We start from the raw sequence: 22,410 nt of genomic DNA, 5'->3' as shown, positions 1-22,410 counted from the left end.
ATGGCAGGCATGTGTACACACGCAGCATAGTGTGCATGCGTGCCATCAACAAAGATGGCGGCAGGGGTATCAGCCCCTTAAAGAAGCCTCTGCTGCCATCTTGACTGATGGCAGCAACCTGTGCAGAAAGAGAGAAGAGGTAGGTGGAGCGGTCCTGAACGGTCTGTGGGGGGGGGCTGGGAGCAGGGGGCATGGGCAGGCTGGCGCCCCAGGGCCCAGTCACGCCTGGCACCAGCCCTATGTGGAACATATGCTTCCTCACTCCAAAAGTACACAACGAATCAGACTGGAACTGGCTGTCATAAATTACAATAGGACCTAACCTCACCTAAATAAAACATTTGGCCTATTAACATAAACATTTTAAAAGTTCCTTTCCACTGAGTTTCCCATATAGAGTTTATTGTACCTATATACTCATTATAATTCACTACCTACATATATTTAAGGGTTTTGATTTAGTTTTTACTCACAGGGCCCCTTCAGTGCCCCTTCTGCAAAAGTAGATGTTCATCTGCCTCATCAAGAATAAAGAAGAGATTGCAACTTTGTCTCATTTGCTCTCTGAGTCACTTCACAGCTGTGAACTGGTCCTTCAGAGTTCTTTGTCATTGTGCAAACATCAAGCCTTGGTCCATGTGCCAGATCAAAAGAGGGAAATAATTCTCATGGAATATGAAGAACAATTGCTTGAGAAGTCTGATTTATTTCAGAGGCCAATATATGTCATCATTGAGCAGCAGGTGTTTTTATAAATGTAATCTGTTAAATGGCATTTTCTTTCTGTAAATGGATCTCTGGGCTGCTTGATTCACTGATTTGATCTGTCAAGAAAGGTGAGACAGTCTTTTTAATTTGTGGCTTCTTCCTCATTTCTTGCTGCAAACTGACTTATATTTTTAATTCCCCAGAAATGCAAGCAAGATTTCTGGCAGAACACTTATTTTTTGCAACATGAGCATGTTCAAGTTGTGAACTGAAAATTATTTTTCCTAGCAAAATCATTTTCTAGTAATTCAAACAGTCTGTAGAATTTTGTACTAGAAATTACAATGCCTTTAAATTCATACAGACATGCAAAATATCTAGGGGCAGCATCTTTGGTATTAAGCATGTTTTGTGAAAATACTAACCAGCTGATCCTATCTGCTGCTGCTGCTCTGGTACAGGACAGAAGCTGGCAATACCTAAAGTAGCATCCATCCTGTGTGAGGCAGATTTTGTCCACCTGCTTCTAGAAACCTTGTGGGGGGTCATTTTCAGGTCCTTTCAGATGCAACACAAGGTGCTATTGGCTGCTCTGTCCCCACACTGTTCCCACCTCATGAAAATCTCATATATTAGCTGTGTTTAGATTATCATATCTCATCTTGTTAATCTGAGATGTTCATAACCCTTTTGTTTGTGCATGTAGTAGCCCCTTCACTTTACCTTCACATCAGCCGCAATTAAATCACGAAGCCTCTAATAAAGCATAGCTGAACAGGGGACCTATGGTGACCAGCTCTGAAACAAGCCAAGATAGTAGATTTGAAGTTAGCTTAATATCTTGGTTTTTCAGAAGCTACTTAACCATAGTTTTCTGGTCCAGAATCTATGGTTAACAAGAGACTTCCTGGTTTAATTACAGCTCATGTGAAGGAAGGAGTGATAGAGTTCCATTCACAAGCAAAAGGCTCATGCATATCTCAGTTTCATAAGCTGATGTGATAATCCAAACTGGCTCAATGTTTAGTTATTCTCCAAGAAACAGAGAAGTGGGAGGTAAAATGAATGTATTGAAGAACAAAAAATGCTTTAACATTTGAAAATGTGCCTGTAATTTAATACAAACTTTGTAATGCAGTCTTGTGATTGGAAATAAAATAACTGACAAGAAACCTTAAAATGTCCAGCATATATTTAAGGATATATTTAATAGGTTAACTTAGAAAGGTATTTCATTTTTGCATCTCTCAGATGTTCCTGTATGTATTACATTGGAGTGTTTGATTAGTTTGGAGCCTGGATTGTGAGGCATTAAAGTTATTTCTATTTCTGTTATCGGGGTGAGGGAAAGAAAGAGGGCATTTCTTTTTTCCACAGGGTACCATTGCAAAAGGACTAGTCACTTAGGTTAATTATAACCTCCAAATGCAAAAGGTACTTTTCAAAAGGTATTTATTTGTAAATTGTAGAGCAATGCATTTAGTAATAAATGCAGTTAGCAAATGGGAAATGTGTGTGATAGATGCCACACGCACATTACTATTTATTTTGGTATCATAACAAAGCCCTGTCTTCTCTTTTTTCTGATCTAGGTCAGCAAAGGAAGCAGAACTGTAGCCACAGACACCAGGGGAAGTGTGTGTGGGGGAGAGAAAATACTATACAAGAGCTGATTCTGTTATTTTCAAAGGAGCATAAGGAAGGCATCAAATCTTTGAAACTATAGACACCATTGACTGTACTCCTGGCAACCATAGAAAAAGGATCTTCTTTAGTATTGTATTTCAGAAGGAAATTAGATGTTATGGGGACACAATGTGCCATAACTGAGGTGATACCGATTTCCTGTAAAGTGAGGTTGAGGAAGGAGGGCAGATTAAGTGCAGCATTGAGGAGAGGTGATAAACCACTGTTTATATATTTTACCTCGAAAACTGATTCTCCTGAACTGTTTGAAAACATTATTATTATTATTATTATTATTATTATTATTATTATTATTATTATTATTATTATTATTATTATTATTATTATTATTATTACCCCGCCCTTTTCCCAAAGCTGGAACTCAGGGCGACTTACAAATAAAAACTAATACATATAGTAAAAACATATGAAAACCTGCATTTAAAATTGAATTAAACTATGTACGACATTAAAACATTTAAACATACACTTAAAATGGTTAATAATAAGATACCTGCTGGATCAGGTCAAGGCCCATCTAGCCCAGCATCCTGTTCTCACAGTGGCCAAGTAGATGCCTTATGGGAAGCCCACAAACAGGATCTGGTATTCAGAAACATACAGTACTGCCTCTGACAGTGGTTAGTAGAAATTGATAGCCTTATCTTCAGTGAAATTGTCTAATCCTCTTTTAAAGCCAGCCAAGATGATGGCCATCGCTACCTCTTGTGGAAGCAAATTCCATAGTTTAACTATGCACTGTTTGAAGATTTTTTTCTACTCCAGTTTTTATTCCAGTGGTGATAGAGCCCCATTGTGGGGGGAATGCATGGGCAATAGAAGAGGTTGGCAATCCCATCCTGCTCACCCATGATAGACTCTAAATGTCCCCCTCCCCTTGTGTTAAAGGACAGTGGTATCAGCCCAAGTCTGGCATGAGAGCTGAACAGTTTGTAATTTTAGATAGATTAGTTGAGTGTTATCAGTGGCACTATATGAACTGCAGAGCCTTCAGATTGGGAACGTGTACAAATATGTTGAGTTTTACTGTCATTTGTCAAAGCTTCATGTTCTGAGAAATCTCAAGCAGCTACGTACTGTGCTGTTCGCACAAGGGACTTTTAGGGCAAGATGATATATCAAAATACCTCAGTACAAGGAATACTGTAAAAAAATTGGTTTATCCTGTTTAAAGACTTGATTTTATTCTCTATAATTTGTTTCTTTTCTGGTAGTTCTGAAATTTTGTGTGGGTCAAGGTAGCTACTTAAGAGTTATTTTTGTTGTTGTTAATCAGTTGCCTTAAGATTGATAGACATTGTTCCTGAAAAGAAGGAGTGAGCAGGGACTATCTTAAGGGTGTCCTGGGGAATAAACTGGGGGGGAAAGGCAAGTGGAGGGTTGCTCTAGTTGAATGCATCAGCATCTAGAGGCCCTTGGACAAAATGTGGCCCCTTAAAGGGGGCCGTTTCCTTTCTTCTCCCAACTGTTGGCCTAGATGTTGTTGAACTACAACTGACCACTGGCTATGCTGCCTGGGGTGGATGGAATTTGGAGTCTAACAACATTTGGAGGGCCACAAGTAATCCACCCTTGGCTTAGAAGCTAAAGAGATAAAGAAAGTGGCAACAAGGGAGAAAAGGGAAAAAGAGGACTGCACAACATAGAAAAAGAGTTAAGCCTCAAAATGATACTAGAAAATAGAGAGAACTTTAATAAAATAGTAAATTGCTCACCGTAAACCTTCCTCAGGATACAAGCTGGACTGGTGCCAAAGGACAGCCAGGTTGGGCCCTGGCAGAGGGCCCCTGTGGCCCAGAGGGCCTCCTGAAGGGCCCCTCCTTAGGGTGTGGGGGTAGCGCACCCCTTCCAGGATCCTCTGCATGGTTGACTCCTGACCCTGCTGCAGATTGCAGAGATGGAGCTCCCAGCCCCCCTTACAGACCGTGCAGGCCCACAACCCCTGCGCGCTCCACCTACCTCTTCTCCCTTTCTGTGAGTGTGCTGTGCGTGCAGCTGCCATCAACCAAGATGGCAGCAGAGGCTTCTCTAAGAGGCTAATACCTCTACCGCCATCTTGATTGATGGCAGGCATGTGTGCGCACGCAGTGTAGGGTGCATGCGTGCCATCAACAAAGATGGCAGCAGGAGTATCAGTCCCTTAGAGAAGCCTCCACCACCATCTTGGTTGATGGCAGCGACCTGCACACACAGCGCGCATGGCATTCACAGAAAGAGAGAAGAGGTAGGTGGAGCAGTCCCACATGGTCTGTAGGGGAGGGCTGGGAGCAGGGGTCCCGGGGCAGGCTGGCGCCCAAGGGCCCAGTCATGCCTGGCACCGGGTTTAGGTACACAAATTCACTTTTGGGGTTTATTCCAGCAGTAGGGCAACATCTCTCAAGCAACAGGGACACCATAGCTTGGAGACAGGCACAGACTCACCACACCTCAGTCTCTTCTCACAGTGGCCCTCCAGGAAAACTAGATGCTACTCTGTACTCTAGTCAGATGGGCCAGAGAAGGAAGTTATATCTGTCTCCCTGGAAATCCTATTTTGTTTTGTTTTTACCTTAAATACAGATTAATCTAAAGACCACTAATGTTAAGCAGATTTTTCCCACCCTGCAGTCCTGACAGACCTGTAGCTTGCCAATTGAATGTTGCATTTCTTCTTTGCTTAAATACTCAGGAAACACAAGTCTAGCAACTTCATATTTACCAAAGAGGTGATAGACAGCTCTGGATGATTAAAAGGGGATAATTATTGCCCTACTTGTACTTCATCTTGTTGATTAGCTGCAGCAGACAGTGACACCCAGTTCTTTAAGTCTGTCAGTGTGGCATACATTTGACATTTCCCCCTCTTCTTGTGCTGTCATCAACAAACCTTAAATAATAAACACCTGCCTTTGCTATAATTAAAAGTATGAGTTATTTTCTTCATTCGCTCATAATGGTATTCCATGTAAGATTTTCTCTTATAAAGTAGTAAGAATGTAGAGGAGTGGTCAGCAGCTAGATTGGTCAGATGATCGGTTCTGAGGAGCAAGCAAGGGTAAATGGCCAAGGCCTTTCCTTCTGCCTCCTTCCTAACTTGCTGGTCCACAGAATGCACATGGACAAGTGATCAACCACGGGCCAGTGTGAAGGATTGGTGGTAGCTGGCACAAATCTCCACACTGCACTGAGGTGCCCGACCAGATGTAAACATGGGCAGGCCAGAAGTGGCAGTGTGTAGTGACAATGAGTTGCCGGGGATGTTCTCACCTCCCCCATCGACAGATACAAGGGGAAGGCGGCTGGGGAAGGAAGAGCAGCACTGCAGTATATAAAGGGGTTGGAACAATACTTGCCTTTGTCACACAGTGTGGTGAGCAGGAGAGACGTATTTTCAGGACAGGAAGACTACAAGGAACAAAGCATTGCTGTTACAGAGAGTCAGGAGACAAAACTGGAACACGGAGAGGAGAAACTGGGGGGAAGTCTGGGGATAAGGAGGGTGCTGAGTCCCAGCCTTCCCACTTAAAGGAGCAAGGGATTCGATAAGGATCTTTCAAAGACCTGAAAGAGATTTGGGGCCCTAAGGATATTTTAGGACTGCCCCTCTCTCCTGCTCTCCTCAGTTACACTGAGGAAGACTCTATAGCCAGATATAGCCACAGGCTGTCAGTTGCCTATCATAAAAAAAAATGTACTGCCTTCAAGTCGATTTCGATTTATGGTGACCCTTGAATAGGGTTTTCATGAGGCTAAGAGGCAGTGACTGGCCCAAGGTCACCCAATGAGTTTCATGGCTGTGTGGGGATTCGAACCGTGGTCTCCCAGGTCATAGTCCAACACCTTAACCACTATGCCTATACGTCGCTATTCCAGAAAATGTAATTTGCTTGTCACTGGACTAGGAATAAGATGATGCTGGAAAGAAAAAGCAAAGGGCTGCTGACATTGTGCATTTGACAGAATACACTTATAACAGTTTTTTCTGTCTCTCCTACTTTTCTGATAAGTTCTCCTTCCCCTCCTTCTCCTCCATCTTCAGAACCAACTATTTATTCTCTCTTGGCATGTTCTTCTGTTGTTGAGCTTGACAGATCCTCATTTACCCACCACAGAGAGTGCTTTATTTAGATGATGCTTTACTGTAATATATTTCTTACTGTAACAAAAGAGCTAAAGATACTAAATGCATTCCTTCACTGAAATCAAATCCCCACAATGAGACTTAGCACAAAGAGCTTCAAGTTGAGGCACAGTAGCTGATTATTGGCTGATTTAATTGGCAAAGACAGTAGTGCTCTTTGTGTGTAAATGGACATGAACAACATTGATCACAAGAGGTCTTATGTTTGGGAGAAAATTTGTTCATTTAAATCAGTTTCCTGATTCACTGGCCTTTGTGCTGTGGTAGTTTGGACTTGAAGCAGTTTGGCTAAGGCTCTTACCACCAAAGATTTCGTTGTGGTGTGAGTCAGTTATTTCTGAGTTACATTCTCACACAGCAAAAAAGACTGTATCTTACATACAGCTGAGAAAGTGCTCCACTTTCCAGCTTGGCATCCGACTGCTAAGCATGATTGCTCACGCAGCTAAAGACCAATGTGGCTGTTCTTCTCCTCATGTAATTAGATTCACATAAGAGAGACTAGGGATGTGCTTGCTAGCTCCCCCCTCCATTATGTTCCCATTACCTGGCTCTGCTGCCCTCCCCACATTGGAGAGCAAATGTTTGCAGCAAGAAGGATCTTGGAATTGTCGTTGATCAAAAGCTGAATATGAACCAGCAGTGTGATGTGGCTGCAAAAAAGGCAAATGCTGTTTTAGGCTGCATTAACAGAAGTACAGTTTCCAAATCACGTGAAATACTAGTTCCTCTCTATTTGGCACTGGTTAGGCCTCATCTTTGTCACACACAAAGGAGGGCCAAGATCTCTTTGTTCGGTATTATAAAAATACCAGAGAGAAATAGGAACTCAAGAGTCACCTCTTGAGGCGCACCAGTGTGCCGCGGCGCACCATTTGACAATCATTGCCTTAGAGCCTCAAATATTATAGCCTTAGCAAGATTATCTTTGTCTTCCCAAATGCTTGATTCTTGATCATTCCCTTCTGGTTTAGGATTTTCAATACAGCACAGAATTTTATCCGCTGCTAGGATTATTCTGATTCTACTTTTCCACTGGTCAAAGTTAACAGCAGATAGTTCAGGCATTCTTCTTGAAAAACCTCTGTTGCTTTGCTGATACATTCTTCCTGGTCTGAGAAGAGCCTTTGTTATGCTAACAACTCAAGGAAGTAACAGCAGCAAAAAAATAGTCTCTTTTAAAACTAGTGCCTGATATAGAGCAGGGGGAAACATACGCAAAAAATACTTAAAATAAAACCGGGGGAAAAACTGGTTTAATTCTCAACTATTTTTGGGCAACATAACCTGTTCGGTATTATAAAAATACCAGAGAGAAATAGGAACTAATTTGGTTGGTCCTATTTCTTAGCAGAGATACAAGCAGCAGAGTGAGAATGTAACCAGCCCCACCTTTCTCTATATAAATAACAACAGACACAGTCTTCTTAGGTAAAAGATAAAAACATTTACTCACGACCTCCTCATATGTTAGAAACATAGGCTGTAGCTTAGATGAAAGAAAAGAGAAGGTATTCAGTCCATTTTAGTGTTTGGTATATTGATGCTCTCAGCAAAGAGCATCATTTGCCATGCGGCCTCTCTTAATGGTGGATAGATCAGCAATGGACAATATGCAAGAAATCCCCCAGGACAAAGAAGGAGGAAACCAGGTAACTAACCCCACCCACTAGGAGTTACATCATGGTAAAACAGGTACATGGGATATTCCCCAAATATCCCTTAAAGTGAACATGCAGCATTTGCCTATTCCAGCACTCTTCTCAGTCATCCCAGAGTGCAGGACACGGAATATTGGGCTCAAGTTACAGGAAGCCAGATTTCAACTGAACATCAGGCAAAAAATCCTAACTCTTAGAGCGGTACGACAATGGAACCAATAACTTAGGGAGGTGGTGGGCCTTCCAACACTGGAGGCATTTAAGAGGCAGCTGGACAGCCACCTGTGGGGTATGCTTTAAGTTGGAGTCCTGCATTGAACAGAGGGTTGGACTCGATGGCCTTATAGACCCCTTCCAACTCTACTATGCTGTGATTCTAAGCCTGTTGTACTGATAGAAGTTCTCACACAATTTAGAACATTGATCATGCAAGATTATAAATAAGCAGGGGACCCCACCCCTCAGTTTGCCTTCCAGTGTGTGGAGGACAGTCGGGCCAAGTGTGCCCCCTCTCTCCCCCTCATCATGTGAGGAGAAGAATGCTTGAATAGGGCCAAGTCTCAGTGACTTCAGATAAGCATGCTTAGGACAATAGCTATGGTGTTACCTTAAAGAAAAAGTTTCAATGCCATTAATCCAGCTTTATCTGTGATGGATTGAATTTACTTTTACTGGGTGATTCAGTAACTCGTTTACTCTGAACTCTGAAAAAATAAATTCAGAACACCAGGCTTACTTATCAGCCATTTCATTCCACTGACTCTGAAGAAGGAATTAAGTCCTTCAAGAAGTCCAAAATACCTCCTGTACTATCAGGCAGCTGGAAAAGGTCCATGGAGCTGTCCAACATAGCTGTGGTGCAGTAGCATTTTTATGACGGAAAGGAGCGGGTTGCAAAGCAGCATATTTATACAAGCAGTGAAGCAAAACGTCTTAAAGAGATAAAACTAATTTTGGGTCCCAGGGGAAAAAGCTCAAATGTTTCCTAACTTGAAGCAGCAGCACAAGGAATGGTGTGGAGAATCACCTCTGAATACTGTTGACCTGCATATTTGTAAGAATTTATAAATCTGGGTGTGAAATGGAGAGAAATGGGTTAGAGCTGATTCAGCGTGGTGGTTGAGAGAATGACCTTAAGCCTCCAACTCCTTGGTTCAAATCAAAAACTGTGGAGGGCCTGTCCTACCATTAAGCAGAGTGAGGCTCTTGCGCTTGGGTGCACTGGTTGGCTTACTGTATGTGCCATGTGGCAGGGGTGTATGTGCTAACTTCTTTGCCTCAGGGAGCAAAATGTCTTGGGCTAGCCCAGTTACTGCCATCTTCTTCCTAAATATGTATTTACAAAACGCTTACCTTGCCTACCTTACAGAAACTCAGGCCATCTTGCAATATATAATTTAGCAATATATAATTTAAAATCATGCACATAAAGCATTTCTATTTTTGTGACCAAGCAGAAGCTGTAAAATTGGCAGCCACTATATCATATCTCCCACAATGCTGTGGGAGGTAAAATATGGTGGCCACCAAGTGGTAATTGGAGTAAAGCAGCTGCTTGGCTCCTGGCACATTACAGCACTGCTGGTGACACTGCTGGTGAGCCCACTCACTCATAGTAATGGATGTCCTCTATGATTTATGCTGAGTACATGGAATGCATGTCTTCATTTAATTTCTTTGCTAAAGTCATCATTATTATTGTTGCAAGGTTTCAATTCACATCTCCCTTTAAAAGACATTTGAGTGGCTAACATTTAAGAAATGGGTACTCTGATACAATATAAATATACTGTTTATTTCATGAATAATGATAGCCAAATGGTAAATTAGGCACAAGATGTAATTAATTTGAGAATGTAATTAATTGATATAATTCATTTGGAGAATGTATCACATTCATCTATCTTTTACTGATACAAACTTCACAGAACCGTCAAGAAGAGGAGTGGGTGGAATCTTTCACACTATGACACTCAAAAAATTCTATGTCTGATTTTTGAAATTCAGTTTCACAATTCTTCTGCATTTTGTTTACTTTGATCAATAAAGTAAAAAGAAAATCTGCTAATTGAGGGTTCATTTTGCACGATATGTTGCAGCAGCTTGTAATGCAGTATTATAAATTCAAATTTCTGTAGTGGCCCCCGAACTGTGGAACAGCCTCCCCGAAGAAGTACGCCTGGCGCCGACGCTTCTATCTTTTCGGCGCCAGGTTAAGACCTGGCTATGCTCCCAGGCATTTTAATGCGTTTAATGTTACAATTTTAAATCTCTTTGTTTACTGTTTATTTATTGTGATATTTTGTATTTCTGTATTTTAATCTTTTGTACACCGCCCAGAGAGCTACTCGCTATGGGCGGTTTAAAAATGAAACAAATAAAAAATAAAATAATAAAATATCTTTGCCTTGACAGAACTACGAGGTTAAGGCAATTGAGCTAAATGGTTCTACAAAGAACAGCTACGTAAATCAACTGAGTTACATAAACATGCTGAAAATATATGTAGTCTTCTGGAATATTCACTCCTATAAACACTCACACTGCCTGAGCAATAGGGTTTATCTGTTTGTTGCAAGTGTGGTTCTAGGCTTTTGCAAAATCGCCTTCTCTCTAAGCCTGTGTATAACTTGAGAGTGGAAGCTTCTTGTCTTGTGATCTCCAATGCCTGATGATTATTCCACTCCACTAGAATTCAGGTCACAGCCCCCCTGCCTAGATAGGAGTTGAAAGAGACAGTTTTTCAGCTTCTGCTTTGTCACAAAAAGAAAACAGTTGAGCTTTTTCAGTGGCTTGCCGAGAAGCTTTCTTGAGGGGCTGTTGTTGTTTGGAAGGACTGGTGCTATTTTAGGAACTTGCACTGCTTATGTGCATGTCTGCTCCTCCTTCAGTCAACCTTTACATTTGTAAGTAAAGGGATATTACCAGAACAAAACTCACAAACCTCCAGGACTCCATCTTCATGAGGAACCTGGCATTTTAAAATTTCAACTTGCTTGTGCCACAATGATGTATAGACGGGGGGGGGGAACCACCCTGGTAGGAACTGTAACATCCTCTTGAGGTTTACCAGGTGGTGCTAAATGGGTATACCTTCCCCCCATTTTGCACTCTGTAAAAACTAGGGCAAGGGGCTGATGCTGCTCAGAAGCAAAGCAGCCTCCAGCCATCTTCAGTTCCCCAGATTGCCTCTGGGCAGGCCCTTCGGCTCCACCACTTGTCCCACTGTGCTGGATGCTGTTACTGGGGCTGCTTGGACTGATGCAGTCTCATTTCCCCTCTCCTCCTTTCCATCTCTAGGCAGGAAAACAGAAGCTCTTGCTTCTGATTCTAAAATTTTCCCATGACATTGGAATTCTGGGACCTGTATTTTGTTTAAACTACAGCTAATGAGAACAATTTCGGCCCAGTCTATCTGAAAGAGCACCTCCAGCATCATCAATGTTGCCGCCCAAAAAGATCAGCCTCAAAAGACCTCTCCGTCCCACCAGTTAAAACAGCTAGACTGATGAGAACTAGGGAGAGGGCTTTTTCAATCGTGGCACTCACTCTATGGAACTCCCTCCCAAATGACATCCGCCATGCCCCCTCCATGATGAGATTCCGCTGGACCCTGAAAACCTGGCTCTTCAGGCAGGCCTTTGGGGTGGGTTAGATTTTAGTGTTATTGTTGGAATTTTAAGGTTCTAATGTGAACTATATGTTTTTATGTTGTGTGTCGCCCAGAGTGGCTGGACAACCAGCCAGATGGGCGACTAATAAATTTAATAAATAAATGAATAAATAAATAAACAAGTGACAATCAAACCATCACGAAAAAAGAGGAAATGCATCACTTTTTAAAAGTCTAAAGACTTTTGGCATAAAAATTGCATATGCTAATTTATATGTGCAGGTGTACATTTAGAAATAATTACTATAATTTAAATAGACATACAGTACATCCCGCCACTGAGGGAAAGACTTCATCAGGTGGCCTGTGTGTCTGCTAGTCTGCTGTCCAGGTGCTAATTCTGGATGGGTAACTTCAAGGCCCTGCACTCCCTTATCTTTGAATTGAACTTAAACCAGACAGCTTTTCAAACTGAGCATGCCTTGAAATAGAAGACTGTCCTCTATAAAACAGGACACATAGTCACACTAGCTCCCAACACCTTTCTGCTGTGCCTAGTCCTGGAATGGCTGCCTCTCTCTACCTAATGGTAGCACTGGCCCTGGTTGAGGGAGGAATGTTTCAGCAAGAACTTGCTAGTATAAGTGAGTAAACTGGCCCAACTCAACAATGCACTAGCTTACAATAATTTTAGCATATAACTGCATTGCTGGGACTTGGCAGAGAAATGAGTGAAGGCAACACATGGTTGGTGTTACCCTGCTCACTTTCCATTAGGCCTTGCTCACTGAAAGTGACACAATTATGTCATCAGATTAGCCAGGCTGAAAAGATTCCCAGCTTTACCCCCTGCTGCCTTTTACTACTCACAGTACTAAAATACTTTTTAAAAAACTTACATTCCTCATGAGCACCAATGTATTTTTGTTTTGTTTTCAATTGTGGCAAGATGACAGATAAGTAATGGACACATTACATACTTATGGTCCATCTTGATTGCTGGTGCTTCTCTGTTGATTAATTCAGGAATTTGTGAAGTGTGAATGTATCACAATGGTCTTACTACAATATAATTTGAGAATTCAGAGAATTTCAGTATGGGGTTATACATTATGATGAGATGCAGCCCTTGGGTGGTCCAGTGGAGCTTTTCCGTATTGTCAGAGGTCCGTTGACATCAGCTCAAGGAAATGGAGTTTTACTTTATTTAATTTACAGTCATAGACCCAATCAAGCATATAGTATAGAAACATTACTATACATACTGTGCATACAAATACATGGTTAAGGTGAAAGTTAAAATTAGATAAAATCATCAGCGTTGGAGATGTTGAACTTGTCTTTTTTGCAAAGATTGGGCTATATAAAAAAATTTAGCAACTAGTTCAGTTGTGGTTTTATCTTTATCAGACAAGAGGTAAAGAACTATCCAGGAAATTGAGTTTTAGACCCTTCGGAGGCCCACTGTGAATTGTTTGCAAGGCACTTTGAGGGCAAAGTTGCTCGCCTCCGTAGCAGTCTTGATGCCCCCTCCACATCTACTGTAGTCCCCAGTGAGGTGTCCAGTGCAACGTCTGCTGCAACTTCTTGGGATTGGTTTCAGTTGATGCAGCCTGATGACGTAGACAAGGTGCTTGCGATGATGCGGCCAGCAATGTGTCGTCTTGACCCTTGCCCTTCTTGGCTTATTAAAGCTTGCCGAGGGGGTTTGACTGAATGGATCCAGAGTGTGGTCAAGGCATCATTGCGGGAGGGAGTGATTCCAGCCACCCTGAAGGAGGCAGTGATCCAACCGCTCCTGAAAAAGGTAGCTCCCTGTTTGTACTCCCTCTGAAAGAGCAGGTCTGTAGTTTGGGGTGCTCCTGGTGACGGGGAATTTTATATATACATACATGTATAGTTAATGGGGAATTCAATATACATAAATAATAAGCAAAATATCTTATTTTATAAAGCTATAAAGGTTCATAACATTTTAATAGCTTAGTAGGAAGCCAGATCTTTTTCTCTTTGGAGCTGTCTCCCTGCCTATGCTGGTCATTTGGAACTACTTGTACTCAAAACAATTGATCACACTGTGCTGAATATCTCGGTACCTCTAAGACATAGAAAGAATTGCAGAATAGTTAAGATGCTTAGCTCACTGTGAAAATGTACTTTCATGTGAAGTACTGAACACTGCCAAATTCATTAGAACACCAAATTCACTAGAACATGATGCAGAGAAGTACAGTGCAATACCTATGCAAAATGCCTGTGTAATACTATCATGTCTATGTCATCCTGATGTGTTAAAGTACAAAGTACCTATGCAAAATGCCTGTGTAATACTGTCATGTCTATGTCATTCTGATGTGTTAAATCCTGATTGGTAGATGCTAAAGCCTTTGTCCTGAAATGTATAAAAACCCCAGGCAAACAGTGCCAAGTTGCACTTCTCCACTCACTAGGAGGGAGACTGACCAAGTGTACACTTGTCAACCAATAAAGGCTTACCTTTTTGCTGCAAGCCTGTGTCTTCAAAATTTTATTTAAGGACCCCCAACAAAGAAACCACAGGAGAAATACAAAATTCTCCAACACTGGATCCATCTTTGTCGCTAGAGACCCAGGTGACCTCAGTAGCTAGGAGTGCCCGGTTTCTGGACCGGGATAGCCTGACCACTGTTGTCCACGCACTGGTAACCTCTAGGTTGGATTACTGTAATGCGCTCTATGTGGGGCTGCCCTTGAGGTTGGTCCGGAAGCTGCAGCTGGTGCAAAATGCGGCAGCGAGTCTGCTCACTGGGACAGGGTATCGCCAACATGTCACTCTGCTGCTGAAAGAATTACACTGGCTGCCTATTTGCTACCGGGCCAAGTTCAAGGTTCTAGTTTTGGTGTACAAAGCCCTATACAGCTTGAGACCAGGATACCTGAAAGACTGTCTTATCCTTTATATACCCAGTCGATCACTGAGCTCAGCAGGTGAGGGCCACCTGCAGATACCATCTTCTCAGGAGGTCCGTTCTGCACAGCATAGGAAATGGACCTTTAGTGTGGTGGCACTTACCCTGTGGAATTCCCTCCCCTTAAATATTAGACAGGCACCATCTCTGTTATCTTTTTGGTGTCTGTTGAAGACCTTCCTCTTTGAACAAGCCTTTTAAGTTGAGACCTTATCCCAGTCTGCATCTGTGTTGGAATTGCTTTTTAATATGTTTTTAAATCTTTTTTTAAACAATATGTTTTTAACCTTTTTTTAAGATGTCTTGCAAAGCTTTTTAAAAAATGTTTTTAAAGATGTTTTGTTTTAATGTATTTTGAAGTCTGTTTTTATGATGTCTTAATGTGTTTTTAGTGCTTTTGTTTGCCACCCTGGGCTCCTGCTGGGAGGAAAGGCGGGATTCCTGCATTGAGCAGGGGCTTGGACTCGATTTATTTATTTTATTTATTTAATTTAATTTATATACCGCCCTAAGCCCGAAGGCTCTCTGGGCAGTGTACATAAAAGGTAAAAGCAGGCACAATATATAAATACAATAAATATAATAACTCAAAAAAACAAAAACACACAAACAATACGAGAACCAAACAACATCCAGAATACAACATAGTAATAAAATACTGTAAAAATACACTTTAAAATGCCTGGGAGTATAAAAAGGTTTTCACCTGGCGCCGAAAAGATAGCAGCGTCGGCGCCAGGCTCACCTCATCGGGGACACCATTCCACAGTTCGGGAGCTACAACCGAAAAGGCCCTATTTCTAGTCACCATCCTCCGAGCTTCTTGATGGGATGGTACTCGGAGGAGGGCCTTAGATGTTGAGCGCAGTGTACGGGTAGTTTCATATTGGGAGAGGCGCTCCACCAGGTACTGCGGTCCCATGCCGTGTAAGGCTTTATAGGTCAAAACCAGCACTTTGAATTTAGCCCGGAAACAAATAGGAAGCCAGTGCAGACGGGCCAAAACAGGTGTTATATGAGCAGACCTTCTGGTCCGCGTCAACAATCTGGCCGCTGCATTCTGGACTAACTGTAGTTTCCGAACTATCTTCAAGGGCAGCCCAACGTACAGCGCATTGCAGTAGTCCAATCTAGAAGTTACCAGAGCATGAACGACTGAGGCGAGGTCGTCACTGTCCAGATAGGGACGTAGCTGGGGTACCAATCGGAGATGGTAGAAAGCATTCCGTGCCACTGAGGCTACCTGAGCCTCAAGAGACAGGGAAGGGTCGAAAAGAACTCCCAAGCTACGAACCTGTTCTTTCAAGGGGAGTGTAACCCCATCCAGAACAGGGTGAACATCCACCATCTGGGCAGAGAAGGCACTCACTAACAGCGTCTCGGTCTTGTCTGGATTAAGTTTCAGTCTGTTAGCTCCCATCCAATCCATTATCGCGGCCAGGCAATGGTTTAGTACGTTAACAGCCTCACCTGAGGAAGATGCAAAGGAGAAATAGAGTTGCATGTCATCAGTGTACTGGTGACAACGCACTCCAAAACTCCTGATGACCGCACCCAGCGGCTTCATATAGATGTTGAAAAGCATGGGGGACAGTACCGATCCCTGTGGGACTCCACAATGGAGAGTCCAGGGTGTCGAGCAGTGTTCCTCAAGCACTACCTTCTGTTGACGACCCACCAAGTAGGAGCGGAGCCACTGCCAAGCAATACCTCCAACTCCCAACTCCGTGAGCCTTCCCAGAAGGATACCATGGTCGATGGTATCAAAAGCAGCTGAGAGATCAAGGAGAATCAACAGGGTCACACTCCCCCTGTCCCTCTCCCGACAAAGGTCATCATACAGGGCGACCAAGGCTGTTTCGGTACCAAACCCAGGCCTAAAACCGGATTGAAACGGATCAAGATAATCAGTGTCATCCAAGAGTCCCTGGAGCTGGCCGGCCACCACCCGTTCCAGAACCTTGCCAGAAGGCCTTGTAGGCCCCTTCCAACCCTACTATTATATGATTCTATGATAGAAATCAAATAATAAACAAACAAACAAACAAACAAACAAATAAATAGGCTCCAAGATGAAGGGCTTGATTAACCCATAGCTTTATGCCAGGTGCAGGAAAATCCTAATATGCACACACACACAAAATGCCAGTAAGTTACATTATACAAATTGATATTCCAACAGGAACACTGGAGATCTTGAAAAGGACTTCAAAGGTCATTTAGTCCAACACACTGCTAATGCATTTCTGCATCCTTGATAGATGACCATTCAGGCTCTACTTTAAAACCTTTAACAAAGGAAAGTCTGCTACCTTCCAAGCAGTCTGTTCCACTATTAAACAGTTCATAATGCCAAGAAGTTCTTCCAAATATTTAGTCTAAATATCTTTTTGTTGTTGTAATTTAAACCCATATAATCAGGTCCTATCCTCTGGAGCAACAGAAAATAAATATCGCTATCCCAAATGCATCACTATACTATGAGGCATTTCAAATCAGGCAGATTGTACCCATGATCTGGGGATGACACTAAAAATCACTGGATAGTGATGGAGGAGGTAGATCTAAAAGTAATCCCACTAAGAAGCAATTCCTTTTTTAACAGCAAATGTACAATGGGAAAGCTGGGCAGACAACCCACATTTACAGTGCAGTCTACATGTTTGAAGGAAGTGGAAACCCTGCCTTACTCCTGGCACATCCCCTCTAACACTGATAGCTTACCACTCACCATGGGGGGTGCGGAGAAGGACACCGAGCACACTTGTTGGGGTGGAAACAGAAAGAGCTGTATAGGCTGAGAGGCTTTTTCCTGAGGTGAGCACCCTTTACTGCAAAACAATAACAATCTAAACTCCAGGAAATAAAACTAATGTGGCTACACCTGCATCAAGTAATCAATTTCATTACAAACCTAGAGATTAAAAAGCAGGCAGCTAGACAAATGACACGCTTTGAGATGCTACTGCTGGAAGCTGAATACAGGTATAAGGGCCTGGTCACCAGAATCTACAACATCTTATTGGATCACCAGACAGGTACTTTAGATGCCCTTAAGGAAATATGGGGAAAGGACCTTGGGGAGACAAATGACTGTTATGATCGGGTGTCTATTTGGAACAGAAGGTTCCTCAGAGGGGTATCAGCAAATGATGCTGTGGATGTAAAAGGGAGGACGCCAGCTTCTCTACATTTTATGTATATGTAGTCCTGCTGCATCTGCAAATGCCAGCAGAAAATGGTGTGTCCTTGTTTTCCTGATGACCTGTGTAATTTGTAAATCTCTTTGTATAAAGAGACAGCTGTAGACATCTCATTTTTCTTTCTGGAGCGCGTGTAATATTTTCTCTCTGTTGCATACTTATGGGCTGGGTTTCCTCCCTGTCCCCTTTTCAAACTGAATGCATTAGATATGAACATGTATTATGTCTATGGACAGACACTGTGAGGACCATGTGCTCGAAGAATACTATAGCATAAAATTTACCTATTCTTTCCCTCCTGTTTCCTTTACTAGATTAGGAAATATGTGTTGGACTGGCTGGTTGAGCCCGACAGCTTTGTTTTAGTTTACAAGTTCTCTAGGCAGATAGGTAGAAGCAAGTTAGGCTCTGGTGTCTCAGGCTTAATATGTTCAGCAGAAGAAATGAAAAGATTGTGCAGAAAAGGAAAGGATACTAATAGTTTTCCAAATACAATTCTTGATCTCCCGTGGAAAAAAAAATCAAGGTGATAGTAGTTAGAATAAGTGATATAGTTTGTTTTATCCATGCTAATAAACCTGCTTTGGTTTGTTTCTCTCTTATTCACAGGAAGAAGGTATTGTGAAGGAGATAGACATCAGTCATCATGTAAAAGAAGGTTTTGAAAAAGCAGACCCATCACAGTTTGAGCTGCTGAAAGTGTTAGGGCAAGGCTCCTATGGAAAGGTAAGATTTTGCAATGTGTAATCTGCTATAATGGAATCTGGAATCAGCACAATTAAAAAAAACAACTTGATCATTAGCTCATACTCTCTAAGAGCTGCTTGGGATATTGCAAAGGAGAAACAAGAAAGGAAAGTTGCAGAATGTGCTTCCTCTCACTAACACTTCTAGGCCTCTTCCAAAGCGGGAAGATGCATATTCTGATCCTGCACTGGAAGGAGAGGTATGGGCATATGCTCATCTCCCTCCTTTCTTAATGATACAGTTTATACATTTACCTTAAATCTGAAAGTACTATGAGTGTTCAATGCTTTTGTCATTAGGCCACTTTGGCCAAAACAAATGCTACCACTGATGCATGCTGCCATTAGAGCAGTAGCATCCTCACATCACCTCTTTCACTCTTCCTTGGCAGTATATTGTAAGGGAAAATGTATAATGTTATCTAGCAACCCAAACTTTATCTTCGGCTAGATTAGCTATTCATACCCGGCTCAATGATATTGACTTCCAAATGGCAAACATGAAGGCTACAACAGTTTGTTCGCCCATATATTTCAAATTTCAATTTAAGCCTTTAATTCAGGCCCCTTATTTAGATTATCTTGTTAACCCTAATTTACGTTTGACTTTTACTAGGGCAAGATTTAACTCATTACAATCTGCCTTATTGTTGGGTAGGTATAAGGCAATCCCCTACGAACAACGTTTTTGCCCTTGTGGAAGTGGAAAAATTGAAACTCTTGCGCATACTATCCTCGACTGTTCTCTCTATGACTTTCTACGATCTAAATTCATAGCCAATATAATAGAAAATTGCTCTCTGATGCCGACTGATAAATTGATTTACCATCTTATCTCGGGTTCTAACAGAGAAATAACTATGAATGTGGCCAAATTCTTATACGCTGCTCAACGTTTATGCTCAAATGCCTTTGATATGTAATTTCCTGATCTTTTCCTGATCAAATGTATATGTTGTTCTTATTTGATAATTTCTGTACATATTTATTTTACTATACTCTCAGTATACGGGTCTCCGACCGCAAGTAAATAAATACTAAAAAATAAATACTAAGTATAATGTATTGTTGTTGCATTGCCAGTTTCCTTGGCTTGTACAAGGGACAGGGAAATTCACAACATGGTGACATGTCATGGATTTTGCATAACTAAAATGCCATAAGGGGAGAGACTGGAGATGCATCAACATTTACATGTAGTTCTGGCCTTAGTTGAATGCCTATATAAGTTTTTATAGAATGCATTGAAGAAAGTTGTGAGAGAATTAACAATTTGTGAGAGAATTAACAATTTAACCAGAAACTCATAATTGCTGTTAGAAAGATGAAAACCTCACAACATCTCCATCCATTATGGTTGTGAGTAAAATTTTGATTTGTTCTATTTTGACTAAAATTTTGACTGTTCTATTTAGACAGGCTTTTAACTAATGTAGTTAGTTTTAACTTATGTTTATTTAATTTATTTTTAAATTGTTTAAAATGAATATTATATTTATTAATCATTTCTGGTTTTTAATGTAAGCCACCCTGAGTTCCTCGGAAAAAGGGCGGGGTATAAACTTTTTAAATAAAATAAATTAAATAAATAAATGAGGAAGGGTGGCCGAAGATAATGCTGAAGCTGCAACCCAGGTCCCAATTTATAGCCTAGGAAAGGACCAGAGAAAGTTCCCTTTCTGGTCTGCTCCCAGGCCATACACTGAAAGCTGACCAAAGCCACTGATTGAGTCTGCCAGGTCAAGGCTGGCCTGTGCCATGATACAGCAGCACTGCCCAACCATGGAGTCTGATTGGCTCCCTCCCCACATGACATGTGACCAGCGCCGTGTGGTCTTGCTATGAAAATAGAGCCAAGTCTTGGCTGGGATCCTGAGAACTGCATGTGCATAATCTACATAGGTACATCTAATTTTCTCCGTAGTCTACCTTTCAAATCCTATCTTTCTTTAAAAATAAGTAATATTTGCTCTTCAGCCACACCAGTTTTCTATATGATCTCAAATAAGTTCCTACCATTTTCAAAGCCAGTGCATCGTATATATTTTTTAAAGTGCCTCCACAAAAGAGATCCTTTTTTTAGTTGATGGAGTTAAAAGAAATTATTTTGCAGATGATGGTTCTCTTTAAAAACAATAAGCTATAGTGGTGTTTTGAAATAGAGCACATTTTCATTTGTTGTATTTTTCTGTGGTTTTATTTTCATGTTCTTTTAGCACATGGTGTTCCCTGTTTGACTCATCTGTTTTGAGGGGAATACAATCAAATGCAATATTGCCCAATATAACAGGAAACGGCTGACAAATGACTAGTAACTAACAGTGCAGTCCTAACCATGTCTACTCAGAAATAAGTCCTACTGAATCCAATAGTACTTACTCCCAGGTCAAGTGAGGTTAGGATTGAAGCCTTAAGTTGATAACTTCGTTTTCTATAGATAAGGGCTGACAAGGCTAAGCAAGACCACAAGACATACAGTTTGTTTTTCTTCCCCAATACATCCATAAAAATAGCATTTTTCACCTGAAAGAATAGCCATTTTTTATTAAGTGAACTAAGGTTGAACACAAATAACATTTTGATGCATTTTAAAAATTTGCCAATGTTTTCTAAAGACATGGGTTAGAAATAAGACGAGTAAACTCCATCTAAAATTAGGCACTTAAAAAAATGGGAGAGAGTTTAGTGTGTCTTTAACTCTCTATGGTATGACTGCATTTGGAATACTGTGTACAGTTCTAATACTTTCCCTTAAAAATATATTGTAGAGTTGGAAAAGTTTCAGAAAAGGCAACCAAAATGTTCAAGGGAATGGAGCAACTCCCCTCTGAGGAAAGGTTACAGTATTTGGGGCTTTTTAGTTTAGACAGAGTAAGAGGTACCATGATGATAGAAATGTATAAAATTGTGGTGCCCTGGGAAATGTGACGGCTTCCTCCCTCTCTCATAACATTGGAACTCATGGACATCCAATGAAGCTGAATGTTGGAAGATTCAGGACAGACAAAAGAAAGTACTACTTCACACAGCGCATAGTTTAAACTATGGTATTCACTCCTGCGGGAGGCAGTGATGGCCACCAACTTGGATGGCTTTAAAAGAGGATTAGATAAATATATGGAAGATAAGGCTATCAATGGCTACTAGCCATGATGGCTCTGCTCTGCCTCCACAGTCAGAGGCAACATGCTCCTGAGTACCAGTTGTTAGAAACCACAGGAGAGGAGAGTGTTGTCATGTCCAGGTCCTGCTTGTGGATTTCCAATAGGCATCTAGTTGGTCACTGTGAGAATAGGATGCTGGACTAGATGGGCCATTGGCCTGATCCACCAGGCTTTTCTTATGCTCGTAATATAAATGAAATTAAGGCTGCAATCCAAAGTCCTTTTGCACTGGGCTGGGGTTTGAGGGCTTGGATTAGGAGGAGGTGTCCCTCCAGTCAGCCCTGCTGGCCTTCGCTGGCCTCTGCCCATGCAGTGATGCCAATGGCACTCTACTCTCTGTTCAACTTGCCAGATATGTGGTAACCCACAGAAAGCCCCAAAACAGGGCATTCCAGAAGTGGGGAGGGACAAACCTTGCTTGGGGTCTACTGGATCCTGGGTCAACCACACTTGCTGGCACAGTGATTTGCCTGTTCCCCCATCCCCCATCTTTGCCCTGGTCAGCATGAAGGATGGGGCTGTGGATGTGGCAGTGGTAGT

At 41.7% G+C, this 22,410-nt stretch overlaps 1 protein-coding gene across 2 annotated transcripts in view; it reads left to right on the top strand.

Moving 5' to 3' along the window:
* Positions 1–22,410, top strand: part of LOC133383506 (ribosomal protein S6 kinase alpha-2) — a 224,966-nt gene that overhangs the window by 81,207 nt on the left and 121,349 nt on the right. For both annotated transcript variants that reach the window (XM_061624360.1, XM_061624359.1), the window contains exon 2: positions 18,570–18,686. In XM_061624360.1, coding sequence (XP_061480344.1) covers positions 18,570–18,686 — 117 coding nt within the window. The remainder of the gene's footprint in view (positions 1–18,569; positions 18,687–22,410) is intronic.

Source organism: Rhineura floridana, chromosome 4, assembly GCF_030035675.1.
Source record: "Rhineura floridana isolate rRhiFlo1 chromosome 4, rRhiFlo1.hap2, whole genome shotgun sequence".
Lineage (NCBI taxonomy): Eukaryota > Metazoa > Chordata > Lepidosauria > Squamata > Rhineuridae > Rhineura > Rhineura floridana.
The sequence above is the reverse complement of the archived record's forward strand: the minus strand, read 5'-3'. Positions and strand labels throughout refer to the sequence as shown.